Source organism: Mus musculus, chromosome 19 (assembly GCF_000001635.26).
Source record: "Mus musculus strain C57BL/6J chromosome 19, GRCm38.p6 C57BL/6J".
Classification (NCBI taxonomy): Eukaryota; Metazoa; Chordata; class Mammalia; order Rodentia; family Muridae; genus Mus; species Mus musculus.
Window position 1 is genome coordinate 38,638,146 of NC_000085.6, and position 24,455 is coordinate 38,662,600.

The window sequence follows — 24,455 nt, forward strand, 5'->3', positions numbered from 1 at the left end:
GAGCTAAGAAATTAGTGGAAAAGAAGAAACCAGCATCACTGAGGTAAAATCTTCTGGGAAGTGTTTTCTGAGAGTACAAAGAAGCTAGTTCCAGAGATAGCCAAAATTATACCTTATGCTGCAGCTATACTTGGTAATGTGTTAGAGTCACCCAGGTGGTACTGGTTTTGAAGGCATGAAGAAGTCATGAAGAACATCTCAGGCTTGGCATGGAAGTCCACTGGTGAAGGTGCAGCCTCAGTTGTAGTTGATGGCCCAGGGCTGAAGGAGTCATGCAAAGGAGTTGAGGCTTGGCTCCATGAAGAGAGCCAATGAGAGGCTATTGATGAAGCCTAGTTGTCATGGAAACCCCATTGTATTTGAGATGCCAGTACCATTGGGTGATCAAGAACAGCAGCACCAGTGGATCAACCCGAGCTCAGAGCAGAGGGCAGAGCTACAGAACTGATATCAACCCTTTGGAGGAGCCCAGATCATTTGTGCATCCCAGACATTGAAACAAGAAGCTGTAACACTGAAATTGCCTTGGAGACACCACGATGTTCAAGATGCCAGAGCCATGGACTATCTGCTGAGGAAAGCTGCTAACAGGCAGTGGAACCAGCCCAGGGGAAAGAAGTTTGTTGCATCAACAAAGATGACAAAGGAGTTGGAGATCTGAAAACCACTTTGACATTAGACATTGGGATGCAGAGTTTGGAGTTTGACCAGCTGGTTTCCTGTCTTGCTTTGAGGATTACGGTTAAGTGATTGAATGAATCTCAGAAGAGACTTTGACCTTTGGACTTTTAACATTGTTGAGACTGCTATAGACTATGGGGACTTTTAAAGTTGAACAAAATGTATTTTTAATTATGTTATGTTTAGGTATGGTTCCCATAGACTCATATGTTTGAACAAGCCTATGGGGGCCAGGGAGTGGAATGTCATGGTTTGCATATGCTTGGCCCAGGGAGTGGCACTATTTGGAGGTGTGGCCTTGTTGGAGTAGGTGTGCCCCTGTTGGAGTAGGTGTGTCACTGTGGGTGGGTGTGCTTTAAGACCTCATCCTAGCTACCTGGAAGCCAATCTTCTCTTAAAGGCTAGCAGCCTTCAGGTGAAGATGTAGACCTCTCCACTCCTCCTGCACCATGCCTACTGGAATGCTGCCATGTTCCCGCCTTGATGATACTGGACTGAACTTTGAACCTGTAAGCCAGCCCCAATTAAATGCTGTTCTTATAAGGATTGCCTTGGTCGTGGTGTCTGTTCACAGCAGTAAAACTCTAACTATGACAGCCGTGGAAAGTCTAAGCTGGCTGAGAAGAATCCCTGATATAACTGTCATAACTGTCATGACCCTTCCAGAACCTTTCCATTGAACCCATGGAGGTCTCCAGGTCTTTGAACCCTTGGGCAGTGTGTATTCCACCCTACATACACACACACAAGATACATCGGTAGATGTGAAGAGCTCAAGAATGTTGACATGTACCATTCTCCTGGTGATATTTTGCACTCTAAGCGAGGAGCCACAAGAAGTTTCCAGATAAACATCTCTACCCAAAGAGCTTGATGATAGGGCTAAAGAACTCGGAAGTGGACAAACAGGATTTGAACTTGGGTCCATCCTGTCTTAGAGTCTATACCCATGAGCACTCTTTACTTGACATGGAACCTTAGGAGGATTCCAGTAGATGGAGGCATCTGTAGCAATCAGAGGTGCCAGGACTCTTGGGCTTTCAGCCCTGGCTTGCACAGTGAGCAGTGGCTGCTGGCCAGCAGGGACTCACAGACACCAGATGCTGGCAACCCGGACTGTCCACATCCAGCTGGAGGAGCCAACACTGTTCTTGTGTGTTCTGCTTGAGCCCCAAAGAACAAAGCCAACAGCTGTCTTTTCAGGTCCGATGGCTGTTTTATACCAAATCAGAAAAAAACTGACCCCAGGAAGGAAGTGTGAGGCCTCTCCCAGACTTGTATAAATGGTGTTGTTTTCTTTACACAGTCCACTGGGCTGGTCTCCAGCCTCCTCCTGCCTGGCGTTGCCATCAGGGACATCATCTCACAGGACCAAATGGCCTTTCTGAGCCACTACACTTTGATCTAGTGAATTTATAATATTTCCCTTATTCTTTTGTAGCATAGAACAATCAGCAGCTGATATAAACTCATGCAGGTGGAAGTTAGGGGAAAGCTGAGGCCGCCGAAGAGAAAGGACCAGCCCTTGAGACTAGAGGTTAATGGATAATCACAAACATGGCCCAGGACCTAGAAGAAGAAATAAGAAATGCGTCTGGGCCTTGGAGTCTGAGAAAATGAAGCTGTTGGATTTATTTTGTAAATGAAATCTAGATGGAATTTGATTGCCTTAACTCTGAGAGGCTGGAATGTCCAGATTTGGTCACAGTAAGAAGTTCAAAATCAGAGTTGTATATTTGTAAGCCATTTGTTTAGCTGTGATGGTTACAACTTATGGTGAGCCCTCTTAGGAAAAGACTGTGATAAAGGAAGGACTAAGGACTACAAACTCAGGCTGAGGAGCAGCAAGGTGGCCCAGAATTTCGTATTATGGCCATGGAGTAAGTAAGAAGCCACAGTAATATAGTGGTCTGACCTAGAACTCAAGCAAAGCACATGATGTTAAGCATGAAGCTGTAGAGCCCCAAGCTTCCTCCATGCAACAACCATATGATGATCTGAGTGCGTCCAGCTTGAGGTTCCCAAATATATCATCGGCCACTTTTTTTTTCGCTTTTTCTTAATAGCCGTTCTTTTTCTATTTAAGTGGAATTTAGCTTTGTCAGTAAAAAGCCTTTGCTTAAATCATCAAGCATAATCATGAACACACTGGCTGCATAATTTAAATATAAAATAGTCTCTGCCCATGACTAGCACATTTATATTATCTAGGTTGAATTCACATAGTATGCCTTCTAGTTGCTTTGTTACCATTTCTGTTCAGAAGGAGGAATGAATAATCTTGAGTTTGCAGATAAGTTAAATTCTGGTGCCCAAATCCTGAGAAATGGTTAAGAGCACGGACTTTGGAGCCACCAACATCTAGCTTAGATTTCAGGTTCTTCTCACTACCTATGGCTATTTGGACAATTAGCTGGTGCTCTCTGACTTTGCTCAGCTATAAGATGGAATGTTACCCTCCCTTGGTAAGATTAAGATGCCTTAATTTTTGCAAATAAGAAGCGTAGTGCTTAGCTGAGTGGGAGGCTTTCAAATGTCAGCAAGAGCTATGTTATCAGCGCCATTCTTTCAGCCTTCTGGGGGAAAGCAATAATGTCTCTAGGTCCTTATGCATTTTTCTCATTAAGTGACATTGACTTATTTCTGCAGTGGTCTGTTTGTTCTAAGTCAGAAACAATAATCATAGTTTACCTTTATTCTGTAGAGCGATTTTTAACTGCTACTCACTGTCACAGGCTGAAAATATGAGTATGATCACAATGATGATAAAGAGGGGTTTTTGCATTAATATAAATATGTGTGTATTCCTTTTTCAAAACTCAAATGTTTTCAAAATATCAGATTGTTTGTGACTTGAAGACATGGTTACTGTTACATCTAAATTGGTCCTCTCTTTTTATCTAACACCAAGGCTAAGTTAGAGCCAAAATTTCAAATAGAAAATAAACGTTCTTCTCTGATCAAAATTAAACACATAGTGTTGTCAGATCAAAATAAGTGCAAACTTGAGCATGAACTCCAACCCATTTAGTATGCTTATCAGTAAAATAATAGACAAACCCACATCCTTCCAATAGCCACAGAGGAAGCATCTGACAAACTCTAACATCCTTTCCTCGTGTGTGTGTGTGTGTGTGTGTGTGTGTGTGTGTGTGTGTGTGTGTGTGTACATGCATGTGCATACATGGAAACATCTTCAAGCTGGTACATCTATATAAACTGCTCAGCTAAGTCTATGCATAGTGATGGAAAATGCCCAAACAGATAGTCCCACTCTAACGTTGTACTGGAGGTTCCCATACAGGGAAACGACATGAGACTATGAGGTAGAAGGAATCCAGACTGGAAAAGAGAAGTGAATCTACTATATTCAGAGATGCCATGATTCCATGTTTAGATAGAGTCATGCAGTACACCAAGGCAGTACTAGAACAGGGAGTTCTCAGTCTACATGGGCATTTTTCCTCTTTCACTGTGACATGGAATATAATAAACACAAGCAGAATGCTTGTCACAGGGTTATGAAAAATATATGTTATCATCTACAAACAGCATGGACTGTTAAAGAGCCTTTTAAAAATAAAGATAAGATTAGGTTTAGGGTTAAAGAAATGCATAATGTGTGGGGATTTTTATGTTAGAAAAAAATTATGTTTTCATATCCTAATTTTATAGTCTCTCTCTGTCTCTTTCTCTCTGTCTCTGTCTCTCAGTGTGTGTGTGTGTGTGTGTGTGTGTGTGTGTGTGTGAAAAGTCACAGCAAAAATATTAGGAGAGAGCTGGAAAGATAGTTCAGTGATTAAGAGCATTGACTAGTCTTCCAGAGGTCCTGAGTTCAATTCCCAGCCACCACATGGTGGCTCACAACCATCTATCCGTAGTGAGATCTGCTGCCCTCTTCTGGTATGTCTGAAGATAGCTACAGTGTACTCATATACATAAAATAAATAAATCTTTAAAAAATATACATTAGTAGAAATTTTAGTGAGTGAAATATTGGTGATTTTAATTCTGTTCCTGATTGTCTTTATCTTTTCTGTAGTCATGCATTATTTTGTCAGAAAGCAGGGTCAACAGAATGTTTCCTAGAATTGAATATTGTCCAGTAGTTTTTTCTGAGGGTTTTCTGTCTAGTAGACAATTTCATTTAACTATGTTTTAACTTTAATTCTAGAGATTATTTTATTTATTTATTTATTTATTTATTTATTTATCTATTATCTTTTTCATGTGCACTGGTATTTTTGCCTACATGTATGTCTATGTGAGGATGTCAGATCCCCTGGGGCTGGAGTTACAGATGGTGGGGGGAACCGAACTTGAGTCTTCTGGAAGAGCTGCCAGTACTCCCAACCGCTAAGCTATCTCTGCAGCCCCTAGAGATTATTTTAAGTTATGATTTGGAAGTAATAATGCTTCACTCATTTTACGAATTCATCTTTGTCAGGGGAGGCTGCAAACAAGCCAGACACCTTCTTTGTTAGATCGATTTTGTTACTCTAAAACCAATAACAAGAAGTAATGGGGAAAACTCACACCAATTTACTAACCTTCTCTAAGCCTGTCACTTCCCTACAGAAGCAATTTCTAGCTCTGCCTGAGAGTTGGTGTTTTTAAGACAATTTTAACTTTTTTCTAAAAAGAAATCAATGTCCTTCTTTCTGTGCCTCATTTTATATAATTGGAAGTGCGCCATTAGATACTGCAACTGAGAACCTGATATTTAGCTTTTTAAAATAAAGTAACTGTTTATGAAATTCACTCAGTTTTTCAGAGTTAAAAATAGAGTCTATACAAGAAGGTTTTCCTGCTTTCTTCCATAAGTCAAATAACTACTTTTCAAAAGGAAAATTTAGTCAATCATTTAATGTATTAGTGTTTTGCCAGCCCATATTCTCTGCACCGTGTGTGCCTAGTACCTGGGAAGGTCAGAGGAGGGTACTGGATCCTGGGCACTGAAGTTACAGACTGTTGCAAGCTGCCATGGGGGGAGGTTGGGAACTGAACCTAGGTCCTAAGAAAGAGCAACACATGCTCTTAACTGCACTATCTCTCCATCCCCACCAATATTTATTGGAAAAATATGAACACCCCAAAAACTGAGCCTGTTTTTTGATTGTGAGAATATTGGAGTTTTGTTCTATGGATAAAATTTCCAGAAACATTTTAATGTGTTTTTTTAAATACTGTTATTTGTACATTATTTCAAAAAAACAAAAAACTAAACTAAGCAGAACAGAACTCTGTGTCCTGGACAGATATGAAAACCTAGGCCTACCATTACAAATCTCTCTGCCCCTCAATGACATCGCATTTATTGTTTTATGTTTTCTTTTTTCATGTAAACTCATGAAAAACTTTCCATTTCAATACAGATTAATTTACCTCAGTCTATGTTTTTGCAAGAATATATGTTAGATAAAGTACTAGAATTAAAATGGCTAAGGAGACATGCCTACAATCTTGACTCATCTTGACTTGCCTTCCAAGCCATGCATAGCTAGCTCCCAGCTATTGACAGAGTGGGAATGATAGAGTTTCAGAAGCAAAGTCATAAACAGGGTCTCCTGGGGTTTCTTCATATGTCCTTTAAAGTTGTGGTTGGAGATTAGAGAGAGAGAATGCCTTCTAACTTCAGACTCTATAAGGAGAAATCTAACTCTCCAACTCCACTTCTTACCCAGGAGGGAGGGAGGGAGGAAGAGAGAGATAGACAGACAGACAGACAGACAGACACACACACACACACACACACAGAGAGAGAGAGAGAGAGAGAGAGAGAGAGAGAGAGAGAGAGAGAGAGAGAGAGAGAAATTCACTTCATAGAAAATCAGGAGACTATGTCTCCTCTGCAAAAGATCCCTCAAAATGATTGGTGTGAAATGGGCGTATTTCCAGAGTTAGAACAAGGTTAACATTTTAACCCCATCTCTTTAGAGCACTGTTATCTTTAAGAAAATGGCTTAATATTTCCTGTTCCATAGTCTATGGAATGGAGATTACCACACAGTACATGTTTTCTATGAGAATAAAGCCTGTTATGTAATGCTAATAATATTAATATTTGGAAAGGGAGCGCTAGAGCGAGTAGCTATTATTTGAGGTGCATTCCCTGTAAGCACCGTGACAGGCAGAGAAATGAACCATAAAGAGGTGAAAATGAAAACTTGGTCCAGCTTGACTTTGTCAGGCTGAATTAAACGTTGAGAGTCTGACGTCAGGCAGTTGGTTGCCAGCATATTTAAAAACAGTACAGTGTGGGGAAAGTGTCCTGGTGTACTACAATCCCTGGTGCACTAAAAGGCATAATAACATTGAAACTCAACTTAAAATACATGTCACTTCTTCCAAGAGAGGCCTCTGGCAGGATCTGGCATGGTTTCAGTCACACAGATAACATAGAGATCGTGTAGGCTATTAGCCATCTCTGGTCCTGGTTGTGGGAGCTTGGGGTAACCTCTGTCTAAACAGATAAAGTAAGGATCATTTAGACTATTAGCTACCTCTGGTCCTGCTGGCCCTACAGATAACACAGATCACAAGGCTATAAATCACCTCCAATTCCCAGCTCTCTGGGTGGAAAAACAGGTTTTGCATCCCTTCTTTTGAAAGGGCAATCTGCATGCTTAGCATTCCTGGTTTCCCTGGTGATCTGTGGGTGCAAGGACCTTCATGCTCCCAGCATAGCCAAGCCAAGAGTATCCTGAGTGGCTATGCTTTAATCACTATTATAGAAAGTGCTACCATCTTGGTTAGCACACACTCCCTAACACTACACCTTCCCAACCCACGTTTATCTAAAGTTTGTTTGAATGATTGTTTTGCTTGCATATCTGTGTGTGTACCATGTGTGTGCTTGGTGCTCAATGAGGTCAGAATGGTGCATTAGAACCCACTGGAGTTAGGTTCCATTGTGAGCTGGCGTGTGGGTAGTCGGAACTGAACTCGGATCCTCTGGAAGAGCAACGGGTCCTCTTAACTGCTGAGCTACCTCTCTAGAACCAAGAAGCTCTTTTCTTAACTGCAGGATTTCTCAAACCCTTTAATAATCCCCACAGGGAATATGATGTGCTATCACCAGCAGCCCTCAACCTTGCTGTCTGTCTCCACATCCTTTACAGAGGGATCAGTGTCTCTTCACGGTGTCTCATTACCCTCAGCTGTCTACAACGGGTTAGCCAGGGCCTTCAGATTTTCTGAAGTTTATGGTTCCAAGAACTTCTCCTGGGCGTCTGGGAATCTGTGTGCAGAAGGCAGGGGAGAGTGGCTGTGCCTGCTCAGGAGACAGTAGTTTGTCCCTCACGGGTGAAGCCTATTTTAAGAGATAGGGTATCATTGTAGAAAACAAGGAAGTACCAGAATATGGGTGTGCTCAGGAAGAAACAAGTATGTGCGCATTTAGATTTCTGGGTCTCATCATCTATCTAAGTTGCTCCTTGCCTTGGGGGATGAGAAGTCCAGGCCAAACCTTTCTTTTGTGAGCTGTTACTCCAAAAAGCTTCAGCATCCTCAGAGAGCACTCCGCTCTCTCCTTCCTCTCTGGTGATCACCAACGAGACTTTGTCTGCTAGGACCATTCCCCGGGGCAATCTACAAGAATCTGAATCAGGCAGAAAGACCCAGGGGATGATCTACACTTATGAGTGTGTCCCAGGAGTTACTCTCCGTCTAGTACATTTTGAAAATCTCCAAGCCTATAGGGGTTGCATGACAGAAAACAGTAACTTGTTTAGCACAAAATCTCGCCCAAGTACCTCAAGCTGAGGTTCAAGAACACCAGCCACTTCCACTTTGCAGAGTGGTTGTTATTTCTTTTTTTTGTTTTGGTTTATTTTTTTCATTTGTTTTTTTGTTTGTTTGTTTGTTTGTTTGTTTGTTTGTTTGGTTTGGTTTGGTTTGGTTTGGTTTGGTTTGGTTTGGTTTGGTTTGGTTTTTTGAGATAGGGTCTCTCTGTAAAGCCCTGGCTGTCCTGGAACTCACTTTGTAGACCAGGCTGGCCTCGAACTCAGAAATCCGCCTGCCTCTGCCTCCCGAGTGCTGGGATCAAAGGCGTGCGCCACCATGCCCGGCGGTTGTTATTTCTTAATGAAAGAGAATGAGTTTGTTTTTTCCTTCTATGCTTCACGTGGTCATCACAGTTCCAGAGTAATGCCATCACACTGGGAGGAAACCATTGCTCGGGTGACAGGGAGATACCACAGCTCTTACTCTGTATAAGGTTGGAGCCATGTGGTTGTGCCAAAGACCCAAGAATCTAGCTTATCAGCAGTCAGCTCTGGAATTAGCAAAAGGGTGAGTTAGAACCTGAAGATTCTGGCTTCTGGCTGAGCACTCTGCCTCTCTACACTAAGGAGCCATCGTTTGCGTGCTCAGTGATTAGAGGCCGGCCTTCAAGTTGAACAGTACCTCTTAATGGATGCAAGAAAAATGATGTCAAATTTGTCTGTTCATTTACTACGTGCCTACCGTGTTCTAGTCTAATTCTAAGCACTCTGATATTAGGATTTAGTAAATAAGAAAAGATCACTGCTCGTACAGAACAGCCTTCCTTAGAATCTAAAAATAGTTTAATATTAAAAAAATTAATGGATCACAGGGCCCCCAGTGGAGGAGCTAGAGAAAGTACCCAAGAAGCTAAAGGGATCTGTAACCCTATAGGTGAAACAACATTATGAACTAACCAGTACCCCAGAGCTCTTGACTCTAGCTGCATATGTATCAAAAGATGGCCTAGTCGGCCATCACTGGAAAGAGAGGCCCATTGGACATGCAAACTTTATATGCCCCAGTACAGGGGAACGCCAGGGCCAAAAAGTGGGAGTGGGTGGGTAGGGGAGTGGGGGGGAGGGTATGGGGGACTTTTGGGATAGCATTGGAAATGTAAATGAGGAAAATACCTAATAAAAATATTTTAAAAAGATATAATTTCTCTAAAAAAATGAAAAAAATAAAGTGAGTAAAATATCTTTACCTTTGTTTGAACCCACTATTTCCTGTAAATTATTAATCTATGTTATGCTTTGTATAAATCCTGTATCACATACTTTAGACAGTTCTGACTTAAAACATGGGGAATTCCTATGAATTCACAAAGGGCCCACCTGAGTGTCTGCAGGCTACAGCACTACAATTGAAGAGACACTTCAGGCTGAGGGAGAGAAGCCTACCTTCTGGGCCACACTCAAAGAGGTCATTTTATCTGATCCCTCCAAGTAATGTGACAAACAAATTGCTTCACACTCACCCAAATCTCTTGTAATGCGTCTATAAACTGGGATGTCAAGGTGACAGCATGCTGAATAATGAAGACATGGGATTTGAAGGCAAATAGATCCTGTTCAGAGGTCAGCTCTGACTTACTGCTTATGTTACCTTATCTGAGCTACAGCTCTTGGGAGTCAAATCTGGATGATAATATGGAATCTCCTGGGAGACGGTGAGATGGCTCAGCAGGTAAAGGTGCGTGCCATCAAACCTGGTTACCTGAGTTCAATCCCTGGGACTCACATGGCAGAAGGAGAGAACTGACTCCTGCAAGTTGCCCTCTGACCTCCACGTGTGTGGTATGGAGCACACTCACGCCCACATACATTTAAAATAAATATAAAGGAATAAATTTTGAATACTGACTCTCCTGAATTTCCACAGAAAGTATAGGTACCTTTTACTTGAGCAGAGAATCGCAATTTGGAGTTACTTTGTCTCCCGGTGTCTGTGTCTAGACTGTGATAGTCTCAATATTCAGCTGTAGAGTGAGCATTACAGAAGACTGGGTGGCTGAGCCTGAAAGTGAGGTAGATAATTTTAGGTTGAGTTTTGGGTTTTGAGCGAAAGACCTGTAGTTCAGTTGGCCTTGAACTCTGTACCCTCCTGTTTCCATCTCTCCAGCCCCAACCCAAAGCTAGGATTATGAGTAGAGTAGAGAGTAGAGTAGAGTAGAGTAGAGTAGAGTAGAGTAGAGTAGAGTAGAGTAGAGTAGAGTAGAGTAGAGAATGAGTTGCCACACATAGGTGGGGAAGATAGTTTTATTCATCAGAAACTTTCTAAGATGGTTTTTGCAAGAGACAGCGTACACTCCCTGTGGGTGCTCAGGTGAGAGAGAAAGATTAGGAGTGGTGAGCTCCAGGTCTCTAAGGCAGCATCAGGCTGTGTAGAGGGAGGTGGCGATGATAGGCTGATGAGGTAGGAGAGGCTAGCATGTGAGGAGGAAGGCTGTGAGCAGGAGGGTCCAGCAAGGATGAGAGAAGGAGGAATGTATTACCTGCTCAAAGCATGGGAGCTGGTGATAGAAAACTGTGTCCCAAGGATACTTGTATGATGTTACCTTGTGAATATATAAAATCCCTGTGTATTCCTGCCTTTAGAAAACGTGTGGAGAAGCCCAAATATGTTTCAAGCCTTGCAGCCTTGATCTGTTTTCTTTGGACATGATATCACAGGCCATTAGATTTATTGTGGTTACTCTGATTATGTTTCTTTCTTCTTCTTTTTTTTTTAACTGTTTTATTCTCATCTCCGTCACTCCTACTTATCACTAGATCCATCATTGTGACAGTGATTTGTATCTCAGGATATATTGTTGTTTCAAATATGTCATCTTAGTTATTTATGTATTTTGTTTCATCATCTCGTCTATTACATATTACACAAGTTGTTACTACAGAAGATTTACTGTTAGTTCCTCTGTAGAGTACTTTATTTTGAAACCATGTTTTCAAGTTAGATGCTTCTGAGAAAAAGCATTCTGTATGTGACTAATTTCACTGTACATAAAGTATCAGTACCAAAAACTGTCCCTGGCATCTAGCTTTAGTGTGATTCAATTTCCAGTAAGCACAGCTATTTTATAAACTATTCAAAGAATTGAACTTTGGGGTCATAGTGGCTAGATTCTGGGATACATGTTAGACTTTTAAAAATATAAGGTTAGAGGAACCAAGTGGTAGTCCCCAATTTCTGCTACAGTAGGTTTTTGGTGGTTTAGTCCAGGAGACAGATAAGTATAAAGTGAATCGCTCAGTCACCTATCTGACTTTTAGGATTAAACAGATGTGATCATGTGGCTATAATAGAATTTATAGGGAAAACAAAACAGAAATTGTTACCAGGAATAAGTTTAGAACCATCTAGCTTTGTATCAGTGGAGGGCAAAGACAGTGGAACCTTAAAAATTTTTCTTCATATATTTTTTTGAGTTAAGATCTCACCACTCACTGTTAAGCCCTGGCTGGCTTGAAATTTACTGTCTCATCTAGACTGTCTTTTTTTTTGTTTTGTTTTTTTTGTTTTTTGATTTTTGAGACAGGGTTTCTCTGTGTAGCCCTGGCTGTCCTGGAACTCACTCTGTAGACCAGGCTGTCCTGGAACTCAGAAATCCGCCTGCCTTTGCCTCCCAAGTGCTGGGATTAAAGGCGTGCGCCACCACCACCCACCTAGACTGGCTTTAAACTCATAATCTTCCTGTCTCACCTTCTCTAGTCCTGAAATTACAGACGCTCTCCACCACACTGAGTGATTCTGTGGTAGAGCCATTTGTGGTGATACACCCAAAAATCTCTGCAAGAGAGAGTGAAAGAGTTGAAATCGAGAGAGTGAAAGAATTGAAATGGGAAAGCTGTGGAATTCCTTCTAGAACTGGTAGCTGCCCAGCACTTCCAGCTTGGCAGAGGTGGGAGTCTAGGAGTATGGTGTTATCAGGAATACAGTTGGGCCTTATCTTAACAAGGACCACTTAGACCTTTAACAACAGGAGGCATATATGATTCTGGTTGCATAGCATATGGTCTCTACTGCAGCAGTCTAAGAATATAAAGATGTCCAGGAGGTCTGCTATGAGAAAAGACATGCACAAGATGGAGATCGTGGGTAGTTTGGATCACATAGTAGTGTTTCCAGAAGAGGTTCCAAGAATGCTAGTTGTACAGAATGATCAACTAGATATTAGATAAAGTGAGTGTGGGTGATGCTGGCCTAAGATAATGCAAATGGGCTCTTTACCGAAAGCCCTTCAGAGCCTGTGGTAATGTCCCAGTGTGCCTGAAGTATCTCTAGGAAGAGATTGTGTAACATGAATGTTTTAACCTTTCCCAAAGTTGTTTAACCACAAAGCTGGATGTTCCCCCAGGGATGGGGATATAGCTCAGCTGATAGAGGACTTGAGCATACACATGGTCCTGCGTTTGGGTTCCAGTACTACCTAAACACCTGTAATTCTAGTACTCAAAAGAAACAGAAGTTCAGGGTCATCCGCAGGAAAATAGCAAATGGCTCAGTTAAAAAATGGGGAATGAATGAATGAATGAATGAATTTGGGCAGATAGCTAAGCTAAGAACTAGAGTAGAAAGGTAGGAAAGTGAAGAGAAGTGTGTGTCCGTTCTATTAAGGGAACTGTGTGAACCTATCCATCCCTGCCTTCGGTTCTTCTCCCTGTGGCACTTTTCACCTCCTGCCCTGCATTCCTCTGCCACTTTCTTGTTACCAGGGGTAACATGAAAAATAGCTAATCCTCGGTGAAATAGAAGTCTTTGCAGGTGTGGGAACGGTAGAATATACCATGATGCTTTGAAACTGTGTTATAGAGGGTCTATGCATTTTTAACAAATGTGCACATCCAGGGGCAGTCTTCTGTCCTCAAACTCACCTAGCTGTGCACACACTCAGCCTTATTTATCTTAACTCTGATGACTAACCAAGGAAGATAAAGAAGTAGATGATCTATAAAATTTTATAGTGAGCTTGTTGGATAGTGATGTGTTAAATTAATGATGCTTCTGACAAAAGATACATCCCTGCCTCCACCTCCCAGGGATGTGGGAGAACAGATGTGAGGAAGGTCTCTATGTGTGCAAGTATGACAGTTTAGGGCTGCTCACTAAGCTTAGAAATCTGTAAGGTTTTGGCTGGCTTTCCAGTAAATATCTATTGTCAGGGATCCCAGTCTTGGAATAACCATAATTTTTTTTCCTAGAACGCCAACTGGGCACCTCTATGGCCAATTCCAATCCTGTTCCTTCAAGTTCAGCTGGAATCAGCAAGGAGCTGATTGATCTCCAGCCCCTCATTCAGTTCCCGGAGGAAGTAGCCAGCATCTTAACAGAGCAGGAACAGAACATTTACCGCAGGGTCCTGCCCATGGACTACCTCTGCTTCTTAACCCGGGACTTGAGTTCACCTGAATGCCAGAGATCACTGCCCCGTCTCAAAGCATCCATCTCAGAATCCATCCTCACGTCTCAAAGTGGAGAACACAATGCCCTTGAAGACCTTGTGATGAGATTTAACGAGGTAAGGAGCCACTTGGACGTTTCTGTATTTGAGCCAACATGTATTATTCTCAAGTGTACTTCTTGTCTGGGTTTGTCTGTCTTTGATATCTCTCCTACCTGTCTTTGTCTCTTCTATGACGGTCAATTTCCTTCCCAGTCCCTGAGATTGCCACCATACTGCCTTCTTCCTCCTCACTCCACCCTAACTGCCTGCAAGTCTGATGGAGTCTACAAGTATTTCAATTCCTAGCCTCCCCAATCACCCATTTCCAACAGTGTTTTTAAGACCCGTGTCTTGGTTGTGAGCTTTGACAGCATAGCACCGGGCCACATCTATCTACATATCTCCCTTCTGTCCATCAGCACTTCTCAGAAATGCAAAAGGCCAACATGCCCGGAGCTTCTCATCTAAGGAAGCATGGAGGTAGTTCCTAGGGAGGGATGAATCATTCCACTCCTCTCTCTGTATCCCTAACATCTTCAAGCCCAGAAAGTCACCTTAAAGCTCTGAGAAATGCCACAAGCCAGGTCTAAAGAGCACAGTGAGCGTAGAGTTTGGAAACACTGAAGGTGGAGCTTCTATATGGCATCCAGGGACCGAGTTGGGAATGGGAAACTGACCGCTGCCGTCTCTATGGCTGTGGGGCACTGCGCGTGCAGAAATAAAGGGGTGGGAGACCCTCATCCTGCCAGAGCTTGGGTAGACTGCAGCGGGACTCCATGGAACCATCCGGGACGGGCATCAGGCCTCACAGGCCACACAACCCCTCTCCAGGGGATGGGGAAGACTCAGTCTCTGATTCTCAGGCACCACAGACCACTGGGGTATCAATCACCAAAGAGCTGGTCTTGGGGTCCCTGGGCCTCACAGTAGCCTGGGACGACTGGTTCTTGCTCTTGGACATCCCAGAGCGCTGTATGTCGTGGAAGAACTGAAAACGGACCCTTGGGCTGACTCTGGCCAGGGGTCCGAAGGGGGAAGGGAGGGGGAGAGCTCTAGCAGGTTACTGCAGGGAGGGGAGAGAGTCTGCTAGCTAGGCAGCCTCTGTGGCTAGGGCGCAGGAAGGCCTCTCAGCGGGAGGTTAGATGCGTGGCTCATTAGAGAGAAACCTGCTCTATTGCTCTATCACAGCTGATCTCCATGAGCAGAGACAGTCCATGGTTTTAGAATTTTATTATAGAAAGGCAGAGAGAGAAAGAGAAAGGGGTGGGGGGGTAAAGAAGTAGAGGCTGGCCATGGCCACGTGGAGAGAGAGGGGAAGGGAAGATGAGAAGGAGGGAGAGGTAAGAGACAAGGAGAGAGCAAGAGCTTAAGAGAGAGAGGAGGGGTGGAGCAGGCCCCTTTTGGTTGTGAGCCTAGCCTTTAATGGCTGATCCATCTCTCCAGCCTGAGCAGCCCCTTTTGTAGTGGGCTGGGCTACCTTGCTGTTGCCAGGTAACTGTGGGGCGGAGCTTACCTGGCTGTAACCAGAATACCGGGAGCTTGGGACATTGTCTATGTGACTGATAGTCACAGGATTATGGAGTTGAGGAGTTGATGTGGTGTCAGGCGTTTGTGTCTGGGAGCATAGCTTAAGGTTCAGTCCCTTGTAGATGTTTCTACTGGGTCTCCCGAGTAAGCCTTGCTTGACCAGAACACAGACTGCCTTTCATGGTCCAACCTGTGGCTTAGGTCAAGGAGGAAAGTGACAAGAAGGAGATGCCGGTCCTGGTCTTAAAGGATCCTTCTTCTCTCTCCATTATGCACCCCACACCCATCATTTTCTTGTTCTTCTTCCACTCATTATAGTCTTGACTTTTTTGCTCTGATTATCAAGTTACTACTTTTTAATATAGATATTATAGGTTCTTGGTTGAATTTTACGAATAGCACAATTTCTGATTTGGCTCACGTGTAAGCTCCATCTAATGCTAAGAAGACTCTCATTGTGGGTCATGGCTATCTCTGGGTGGCAGAGGGTCAATCAGCCTTTGTTACATGTACCCGTCCTTACACTTGGCCTCAGTCTGCAGCCTCCATGCTTTCCAGCAAAGACCCTGGCAATGGTGGTGAATATCATTGACCAGGATGAAGCCCAGGGGATGAAGAAAAGCGTTAGAGGCTGAGCCCAACTGACTTCATGTGCAGATGTGTCTCTAAACACCATTCCTCAGGAAGAAGCCTGTGTCCACAGGCCTGGCAGGCAAATGGTCACCATATTACATGCACCACATGTCTTCACAGTAAGGAACCCTGAAGAAAAACTTTCCCATCCTCAGTGGGTAAACCAAGGTGCAAGGAGATGGGTGGCTGTTGTGAGATCCAAACCCATATAATCTGGGCTTTCACCTCTCCAGTGTCCTGCATGTCACCTGCATTGAGGGTGATACTAGCTATAACTGCAGATTTCCATCCCACCCCAAACTAAGACAAAATTACAGGGAATCCCTAGGAGCTTGCAAACCACACTGACCCAGAGTTGTTGTTGTTGTTTTTTTTTTTAGGTAAATCTCCTGGTGGTCTTGATTTCTTACTGATAAAAATGGATGGGAAAATGAAAGTTCCCATAAACAGAGTGATTTTACTGTTTCGTGACTTATTTGAAATTTCCAGCTCTCTTTACTCTCACATCTTTAAGACCCTGTTCTTTAAAAAAAAAAAAAAATAGACCTTAACTTACAAGTGAATTGCCAGAAGTTTAAAAAATCTAATTTTAAACCAAACTTGGACTTTTTCCATCAATCTTGGGAGTCAATGATGAACCAGCGATTCCCTGACGCAGAGCAGAGCTGGAGATAGGGCACCCATAGCCAGGGTGAGGTATGCTTTGGGCTATCTCTGAAAATAGTTTAGCTGCAACTTCAGAATGTAAACAAGACTTCTGGGAAAACACTTAAACTACTTATGAGAAGAGAGTGTTTTCAAGTATTCTCAAGCATCTATTTCCATACAAATCATGGGCAAAGTGATTAAAACTTCAGTCTGTACTGTCATCAAAGGCAGATTCCAAGGAATTTCCACCAACCAGCTCGCAAATAGCTAATTCTGATCACTTTATACTGAAAGGTGGAAAGGCTGCGTAACATCCAAAGAGAATGATACAAGAATGACTTTGAATTGCCTCCAAATTAGTGTGGCTTTCTACAAAGAAATGAAAGGATGCTGAGAGGGGTGGAGAGGAGATAGGTCGATTCTGGATTCTTTCAGCCTTGCTGAACTTAAGAGTTCTAGATTCAATGATATACCCTGGCTCAAAAAATAAGGTGGAGAGAAATTGAAGAAGACATTGGACACCGACCTCTCCTCCCCCCCCCCATCCCACCCATGCACACGCACACATAATCTGCATATACATATGAACATACACATGACCATGTATATGCACCACACAAAAAGGGAAGGAAACTTCACCTATTTGTGAAAGTATCTTTTATTTGCCTTATGGAATCATCATCTCCCAGACTTACTGCCTCTATCTGCTAACCTAGGCCTAGACCTGGAAGCTTCTAGCCTCTGTGCAATCCAATCTAGGCCTAGAATGTTTCTAGTCTTTGAGACTTACTACTCAATAAGATCACCCTTTATAGTTCTTTCTGAAGTCTGAGGGCTGGTTCAACTCAGCTGCCAGGCTCAAAACTCCTCTCCAAGCTGACTGATTCAAACTGGCTTCTCTCAGCTTCTGACTGAATTGCTCTGCTTGGCCCCATACTAACTTAAGCAATATATTCTAATTTTCAGGTTCCTTAGCATTCTCTGGCTCATTCTGTCTTCTCCTGTGTCTAGCTTGTTCTCTCTAACTGTATAACTGTCCCAGTAAAACTGCCTCCTTCCCATCTCCCTCTGCACCACTCCCTCTTACATTGCCTCTGTTTCCTCTCTTTCCTCATGAGAGTTGGACATATCTTATTCTGTCAGATCTTTCTCTGATGTGTTGCTTTGTCTTCCTCGCACACATCATTTTCAAACATGAGTACTTCCTTCTACAAACTAACTTTACCTTCATTGTTTGGGGTTAAAAGTGTATAGTAAGGATGCATCTGTATTCCAGCCAGAGCAGCCATGTTGCTAGATTAAAGTACCTCTACACCTATGTTAGTAGGTGCTCTGAACCAGATATTTTCCCATTTTTTAACCATGCTCCTTTTACAGCTGTCATGAGAAAGAAAGTGAAACTTAGACAGCAAAACAAATAATGATGGTATTCTTATTTATAGAGTTGATGTAAGAGTTGGAGGATTGAGGTAATTGGGGAGTCCCATGAGGACACAACAACCATCAACATTGTATGTAGAACCACTGATGCATTCCAAAGTTATTGGGCAAAATGAAATGTGATGAGAGATGGGGTATTTGCATCCCCAAGCAACTTTCTACAAGATCCTGGATAGTCACAGAACAGTGGAGAAGCCCAGCCACAGATACCATCTCCAGGTTTCTTGGCCAGTAATGATGCATGTCCTCTTCCACCTTTACTTAATCTGCTTTAAAGAGGTGTGATGTCACCTTTATGTGTTCTTGCTGCAGAGGCGAACCAGAATCTAGGAATGGGGAAATGTCAGACATGCTCGGGTTGAGGGACAGGCAATGCTTTTGAACATGTCAAGGTCATGGAAGTTGAAAATCCAAGCTTTAGTAAATACTGGACGGGGGGGGGGGGGGAGGTGGAGGAAAGTGATGGGAAAATCCCAATAAGGTATTCAGTTGTATTAGTTATTGTGTTAATGTTTATGTCTTGGTTTTTATACTTCACTATGATTATGAACAGTATTAGCATCCAGGAAGGGTGGAGGAGTGTAAGTGGAAACTGCGTACTGTTTCTACAGCATTTGTGTAAATTTAAATTATTTCAATAATAGGTTTTTTGGGGTTTTTTTGTTTGTTTAGTTGGTTGGTTGGCTTTTTTGGTTTTCCGAGACAGGGTTTCTCTGTGCAGCCCTGGCTGTCCTGGAACTCACTCTGTAGACCAGGCTGGCCTCGAACTCAGAAATCCGCCTGCCTCTACCTCCCGAGTACTGGGATTAAAGGTGTGTGCCACCACTCCCGGCATCAAAATAGGTTTTAAAATAACACAATGAGTTCAGAAAGATTGAGTCACTTGCCCAAGGTCACACAGTAGCTAAATGGATATCAGACCCTGGGTTTGTCTTCAGTCTGTCTTTCCTTACTGCCTTTCTACTTTTTAAATTATGAAGTCAACTTTCTGGTCAATCCGGAAGTGCTGATTCAGAATCTAATTAGCCTTGAGCTCTTCCCGTGCTTTTCCCTAAGTCTCTTGTGCCTTCATCCTTTTTTATTATCGCTATTTGTATTTTTTATCTAATTTTCTAATTACTCCTGCCACAATCCTGTATTCCTTCATTCATCTGTACAAGACATCCCTACTGCATGCCTACTGCATGCCTACTGGGCTTTTGCCTCCTTTCCTTTCCTCCCAATGGGAGGCCAGACAGACACAGGCCAATTTTAAAATAAGAAATTAGCAATATTTCACCATGGAACTTAACACCATTAACCAAAATGGTGTTTTGGTCAAAATAAGAAACACTTATCTTTGAGAGAAGGAAACAAATTCCTTAGTGCATCACAGGCCCTAAAGAGACAAAAGAAGAGAACATCAACTATCGGAGAGTACTAGTCCCCAGGGCGAGGCAGATGAGTTTATTGGTGCAGTCAGTCATCCCGGGCCATTTATTCAGCACGTCTCAGGAGCAAGCTAGTTGGTGGATATGCTCTAAGGAAAGTAAATAAGAGTGTGCAGCTGCCAGAAGTTACCACGGGCAGACACAAATAGCTACCAAAAAAGGCAGCGAGTGCATGCAGCGTGGAGTGCCGCAGACAGTGTGGATGGGGGTGCTGAGGTGGGAGACTGCAGCCCCTTCTGTTGAGCTCTGGAGTCTAGGGCTGGTCCTTGAGTAGTAGACATTACAGGGGAGAAACTGCGGGGCAGGAGGGATACTTGAACAGGAAGACAATCCACTGAGCGCTCTTCCGTCCTGAACAAGACTTCCTGGTGTAGCAAGGTAGCTTGCTTCTAAGCGGCAGCAGAACGTATGCGCTAGATGTTGCCCACATCCTAGCCGCTCTGTACATACGGACTTATCTGTAATGAGGGGGAAGGAGAAGAGAATTCCTGCTGCGACATTGCGTAATGTTTGTTCTGAGGAAAGTATGGCTAAAATGCAGCTCTAAGAACAACCATGAAACAGCTGGAAAGATTTTGCCACTTGAGAGAGGCCAGGAGATAAATCACTCCAGCGTTTCTTCCTGTGCCCTTTTCCCAACTCTGTAAGACTAAGGTGCGCGTTAGCCAGACACCTGGCCCTGCTTTCTCCTTGAGAATATCCAGAAGCTCAAGGGGACAGGAAAGTCCTTTAAGCAGTCAGGCACCAGATCTATACTGGACTCAGCCCTGCATGCTTGGTCTGAGAGACAGATCTTTCTGGGCCTTCTTAGGTTGGACCTGTCCCTCAGGCCCGAGTCTTGACCTTAAGCTCCCAGGAGCCAATGTTCCCTATCTCCCTTTGGAAGGCCTTGCTGCCTGCCCACACACGAAGCCTCTTTCTTGGAGAGTCTCAAGTCATTTTCTTTTCACCCTCTTTTTCTTTCTTCACCCAGCTTCTGCCGCTAGCCCACATTCCCTTTGATCTTCCTTTGTTTTTATTCCCCTAACAATAAATTCCCAAGCCGTTTTCCTTTTCTAGAAGAGACAGAGAGGTACTTCCCCTGTGTCCTCACCACAGAGATCATAAGTAGCTGAGAAGAGTGGAGCAGAGACTGAATCCTGCCTTCTCCACTTTTCCCTTTCCCCCTTTCTCAGCACACCCATGCTGTAACACAGGGCAAGGGGGAGCTTTCTAGGGTCACAGCTCCTAGTCTTTACTCCCCATACCTTATGTCCTGTATAATACAGCCTCCATCCTTGTGTGCCGATCACCTGTGGTGACTGGTTTGCAGGACCTGTTCCTAAAGTGACTCCACAGCCTGTCACTGCACACACATGTCCATACTCTCTTCCATGTCACAGACAGTTGCTCTCTCTGGCTAGGGGGATCACGTTCAGCTTCAAGAGGCCATTAAGAGGGCAGTGTTTGCTTCTTGGGTAGTTCTTGGCAAGGCCACTTGTCTGGGCTCCTCTTCTATACCAGCTGGTGTGAAGGCAGGTCCTAAGTCCTTCATTGACACCGGCATTAGTACAGGGACCCCAGACTCCTCTGGATCCCAGCTGGCTGTCTTTACCCACGTGTGGCTAACTGCGTCACTCACCAACCTGCCTCTCTTGGCTCCACAAACCTGGTGGCCCAGAGCAACACTCTGGTCTCGCGTATTTCTTCCACTTGGTAGAACTCATGAGCTACATCAGTCCAGCAATTCAAAAGCCACTTGTTTTTTAGACCAAAAAAAGTAGGCACGGCCTTATTCCTAGGAAGAAGATAAACGAGTAAAATAAGCCATATTTCTAGAGAAAAGCAGTTCTAACTGAGACCTGTCCTCCACGCACAGCTCCCTAATCCCTCCTGTAGAGTACTTCCCAAGTGACAGCTATCCCTACAGCAGATTCTGACTCCCAGGAGGCTGCCTTGTTGTCACTGAGGACAGACTATTCCTCCAGAAAGGCAGAATACCAAGCACAGGGTGGTGGTGAGGTATGGTCCTGCACTTGAAATGTTTTGGGAAAAATAGTTCTGAACTTACCTAGCCAATTGTGTTGAGAAGCGTTTCCTACCAGAGTCTTGCCCCGTTTTTGCAAAAGCTGTCAGCTGGATAATCTGCTGTATAAACTGTCTTCCTCAAATGAATACACATATAGGCTGGTAAAGACATTTGAGGAAATAAATTTCAGCTCACTGGCAAATCTCCCCATGGGGGTGGGGGAAACATGTCTCCCATGGCTACGAGTCTCCCCAGAAGTGTCCTTCTCCCCCAAAACAGTATTGACTGGGTATGGTAGAACACACCTGTAATCTCAGCTGCTCAAGAGGTTGAAACAGAAGAAAACACTTGAGCCCAAGCGTTAGAGGATGGTCTCAGCAACAAACAAGGACGCCATCTAAAAACAAACAAAACACAGCACAGAGCTCCATGACAGCACAGAGGTCCACCCTGCTGTGCAGCATTATGTAAGCAAGCTTATCTGTTGGTGGTTATCTGTCCTGGAGCTGGCTGAGAGCAGATCCCCTCACTCACTGTAGCCTTTAGTAGTGGCCAATGGACTGTCACTTGAGGGCAGCTTTGGAGACTGGCTGCCTGGATTCAATTCACCTTGCCCTGTTATCTTATCTGGAACCAACTACCTAATCCCTCACCTTTTCAGTCATAGCAATTAAATTTCAGGCCTCATGCATGCAAGGCAGACACTGCTAACATGCTAGCTGGCTTTGTGTTGTTGCGGCCAAATACATAAGAAATGTAATTCAAGGCAATAGGTTTGGTTTCAGATGGTACGGGCCCCAGTCATCTGGCTTTATTTCCAGTCCAGCATAAGATGGCACATGGCAACAGTGGAAGCATGTTCACCTCATGGCAGCCAGGAAGCAGGGAATGCCTACACATCTCCTTTTCCCTTTTCTTTCCTGTCTCAGACATCCATAGCAGGCCTTCGTTTCAGGAAACATCCTCACTGGCACACTTAAAGAGGTAGGGCATACCATAGCAGTCTAGATTCATCTCAGTCCAATCAAGATGAAACATCCCGACTGCTCTTCCAGAGGTCTTGAATTCAATTCCCAGCAACCACATGGTGGCTCACAACCATAGGATCATATGCTCTTTTCTGGTGTGTCTAAAGACAGTGGCAGTGTACTTACATAAAACAAAGTAACTATGGATAAAAAAAAATTCACTATAATTTTATTTTATTTGTTAACCAGCCACTTAACAAGTGAGAAAATGTAAGTTTGGTCTTGCTAAGTAAATGATCTGTACTCTGAGAACTAGAATGGTGGGTGACTCAGATGTCCTGACTTCCTGAGCCATGGTCTTGGTATAACGGTTTTTAATTGAACACTGAAAAAGTGTTATGTCTGAATTTGGTTGTCTTCCGCTGAAGGATACCATCTTCTTCCCAAGAGGATTTAGAACATCAACCTGACTTCAACACTCTTTGAGTTCACCAGCCTCCTTTTCTGATCCTGGAAACACAGCACCTCCTTCACACTGGGACTGGAAGACACGCAGAAGGGACCTTCTGGGGGCATGCTTTCTGATGTCTAGCAGGTGCATCCAGAAACACTTCAGTCCTGAGACTGGTTAGAACAAGAATGGTATTAATAGAAATAAAGGTAGGCAAGAACTGGGACATATGCTATAACAATCATCATTATTATCAGAAGTAGTAAAAGTGACTCAGAGAAACTGCAGCAGCCCTTCGGGGCCGTGGTCCCCCAGTGAGCAGGTTACCTTGGTGGCCTTGAATATGGTCGGAAAGATCACATAAACTTTAGTCAGAGGCTGAGCGTTTGAGCCTCTCTTTGACTGTATGAGCTGACCCTATTAGGATATTTCATTCAGCCCTTTGAAAACCCACTGTCTCAGAGATCTTTGCTGCTCATATAAGAGCCAAGGAGGAATGTATTTATGCTTTGCCAGGGATCTGCATTTGCCCAAAATATTTAAACAACCATAAATCCAACACTTCTTGTGGGCATTTTTTGTTCAAGTTTATGTCTCAACTGCTGCTTTAGACACTAAGATACATTATAGTGCACACAGGCAAACCCTCTGCCCTGGCAGAGCTTATTATGTTCCAATGATGCCTTAAAAGCATCTCAGATGTGCCCACATCAGAACTACTGCCTCCTCCCTCTCGGGTCACATAACACCCCATGTCTTCTCCACACCCCACGACATAGCCATCTTCCCCCATACCCGTCCTAGTTAACAGTGTCTCTCTCTTCCCGGGTACTCAGGCCAATCACCTAGGATTTATCCTTGGTTTACTGTTTTCCTGAATCCCCAGTGAGTCCTATTCGTTCTTCCTAAAAAATGCTTCCTAAACTAGACAGCTCTTCCCAATCCCTCCACGTTGGAGGCAGCCAGCACTGCATCCTATCCGTCCTGCTTTCATGCTAGCATGCCCCGGAGCCTACTCTCAACCCTGTAGCAAGCATGATAAGTTCATAAGTGTGAACATCGTGTTCCCCTGCTGAAGGTCTCCCCAACGGCTCAAGATCCTGTTTGAGTTTGCTTCCTCGGACCTCCGTATTCTTTTGAATATGTTACTCTGGTTTCATCCACATAGCCTCTGAACTTAGTGTTCTGTCTGCCTAGGACCTGTTTCTCTGTGTTGTGCCACATCTGTAGACTTCTCAGGATCAAATTTTACTTCAAGGAAACCATTGTCTTGCATTGGCTTTTTTTACCCTTTCCCTATCTCTTTAGACTCCAGTCCCCCCCCCCCCCAACTTGCTCATGTCTATGTCTCTCTTTCTTTACATAGTCCCACATATGTAATACAGGTTCAATAAATAAGTACTGGATAATTTAATAACTAATGATGTCACTTGGTGTTATCAATTATTTATTGAAAGAG

At 43.6% G+C, this 24,455-nt stretch overlaps 1 protein-coding gene across 6 annotated transcripts in view; it reads left to right on the top strand.

The window, feature by feature from the left end:
* The window catches only part of Plce1 (phospholipase C, epsilon 1), a 304,072-nt gene that overhangs the window by 157,112 nt on the left and 122,505 nt on the right, over positions 1-24,455 (top strand). For all 6 annotated transcript variants that reach the window (XM_006527394.3, XM_011247380.2, XM_011247379.2 and 3 more), the window contains one exon: positions 13,650-13,966. In XM_006527394.3, the coding sequence (XP_006527457.1) occupies positions 13,650-13,966 (317 nt within the window). The remainder of the gene's footprint in view (positions 1-13,649; positions 13,967-24,455) is intronic.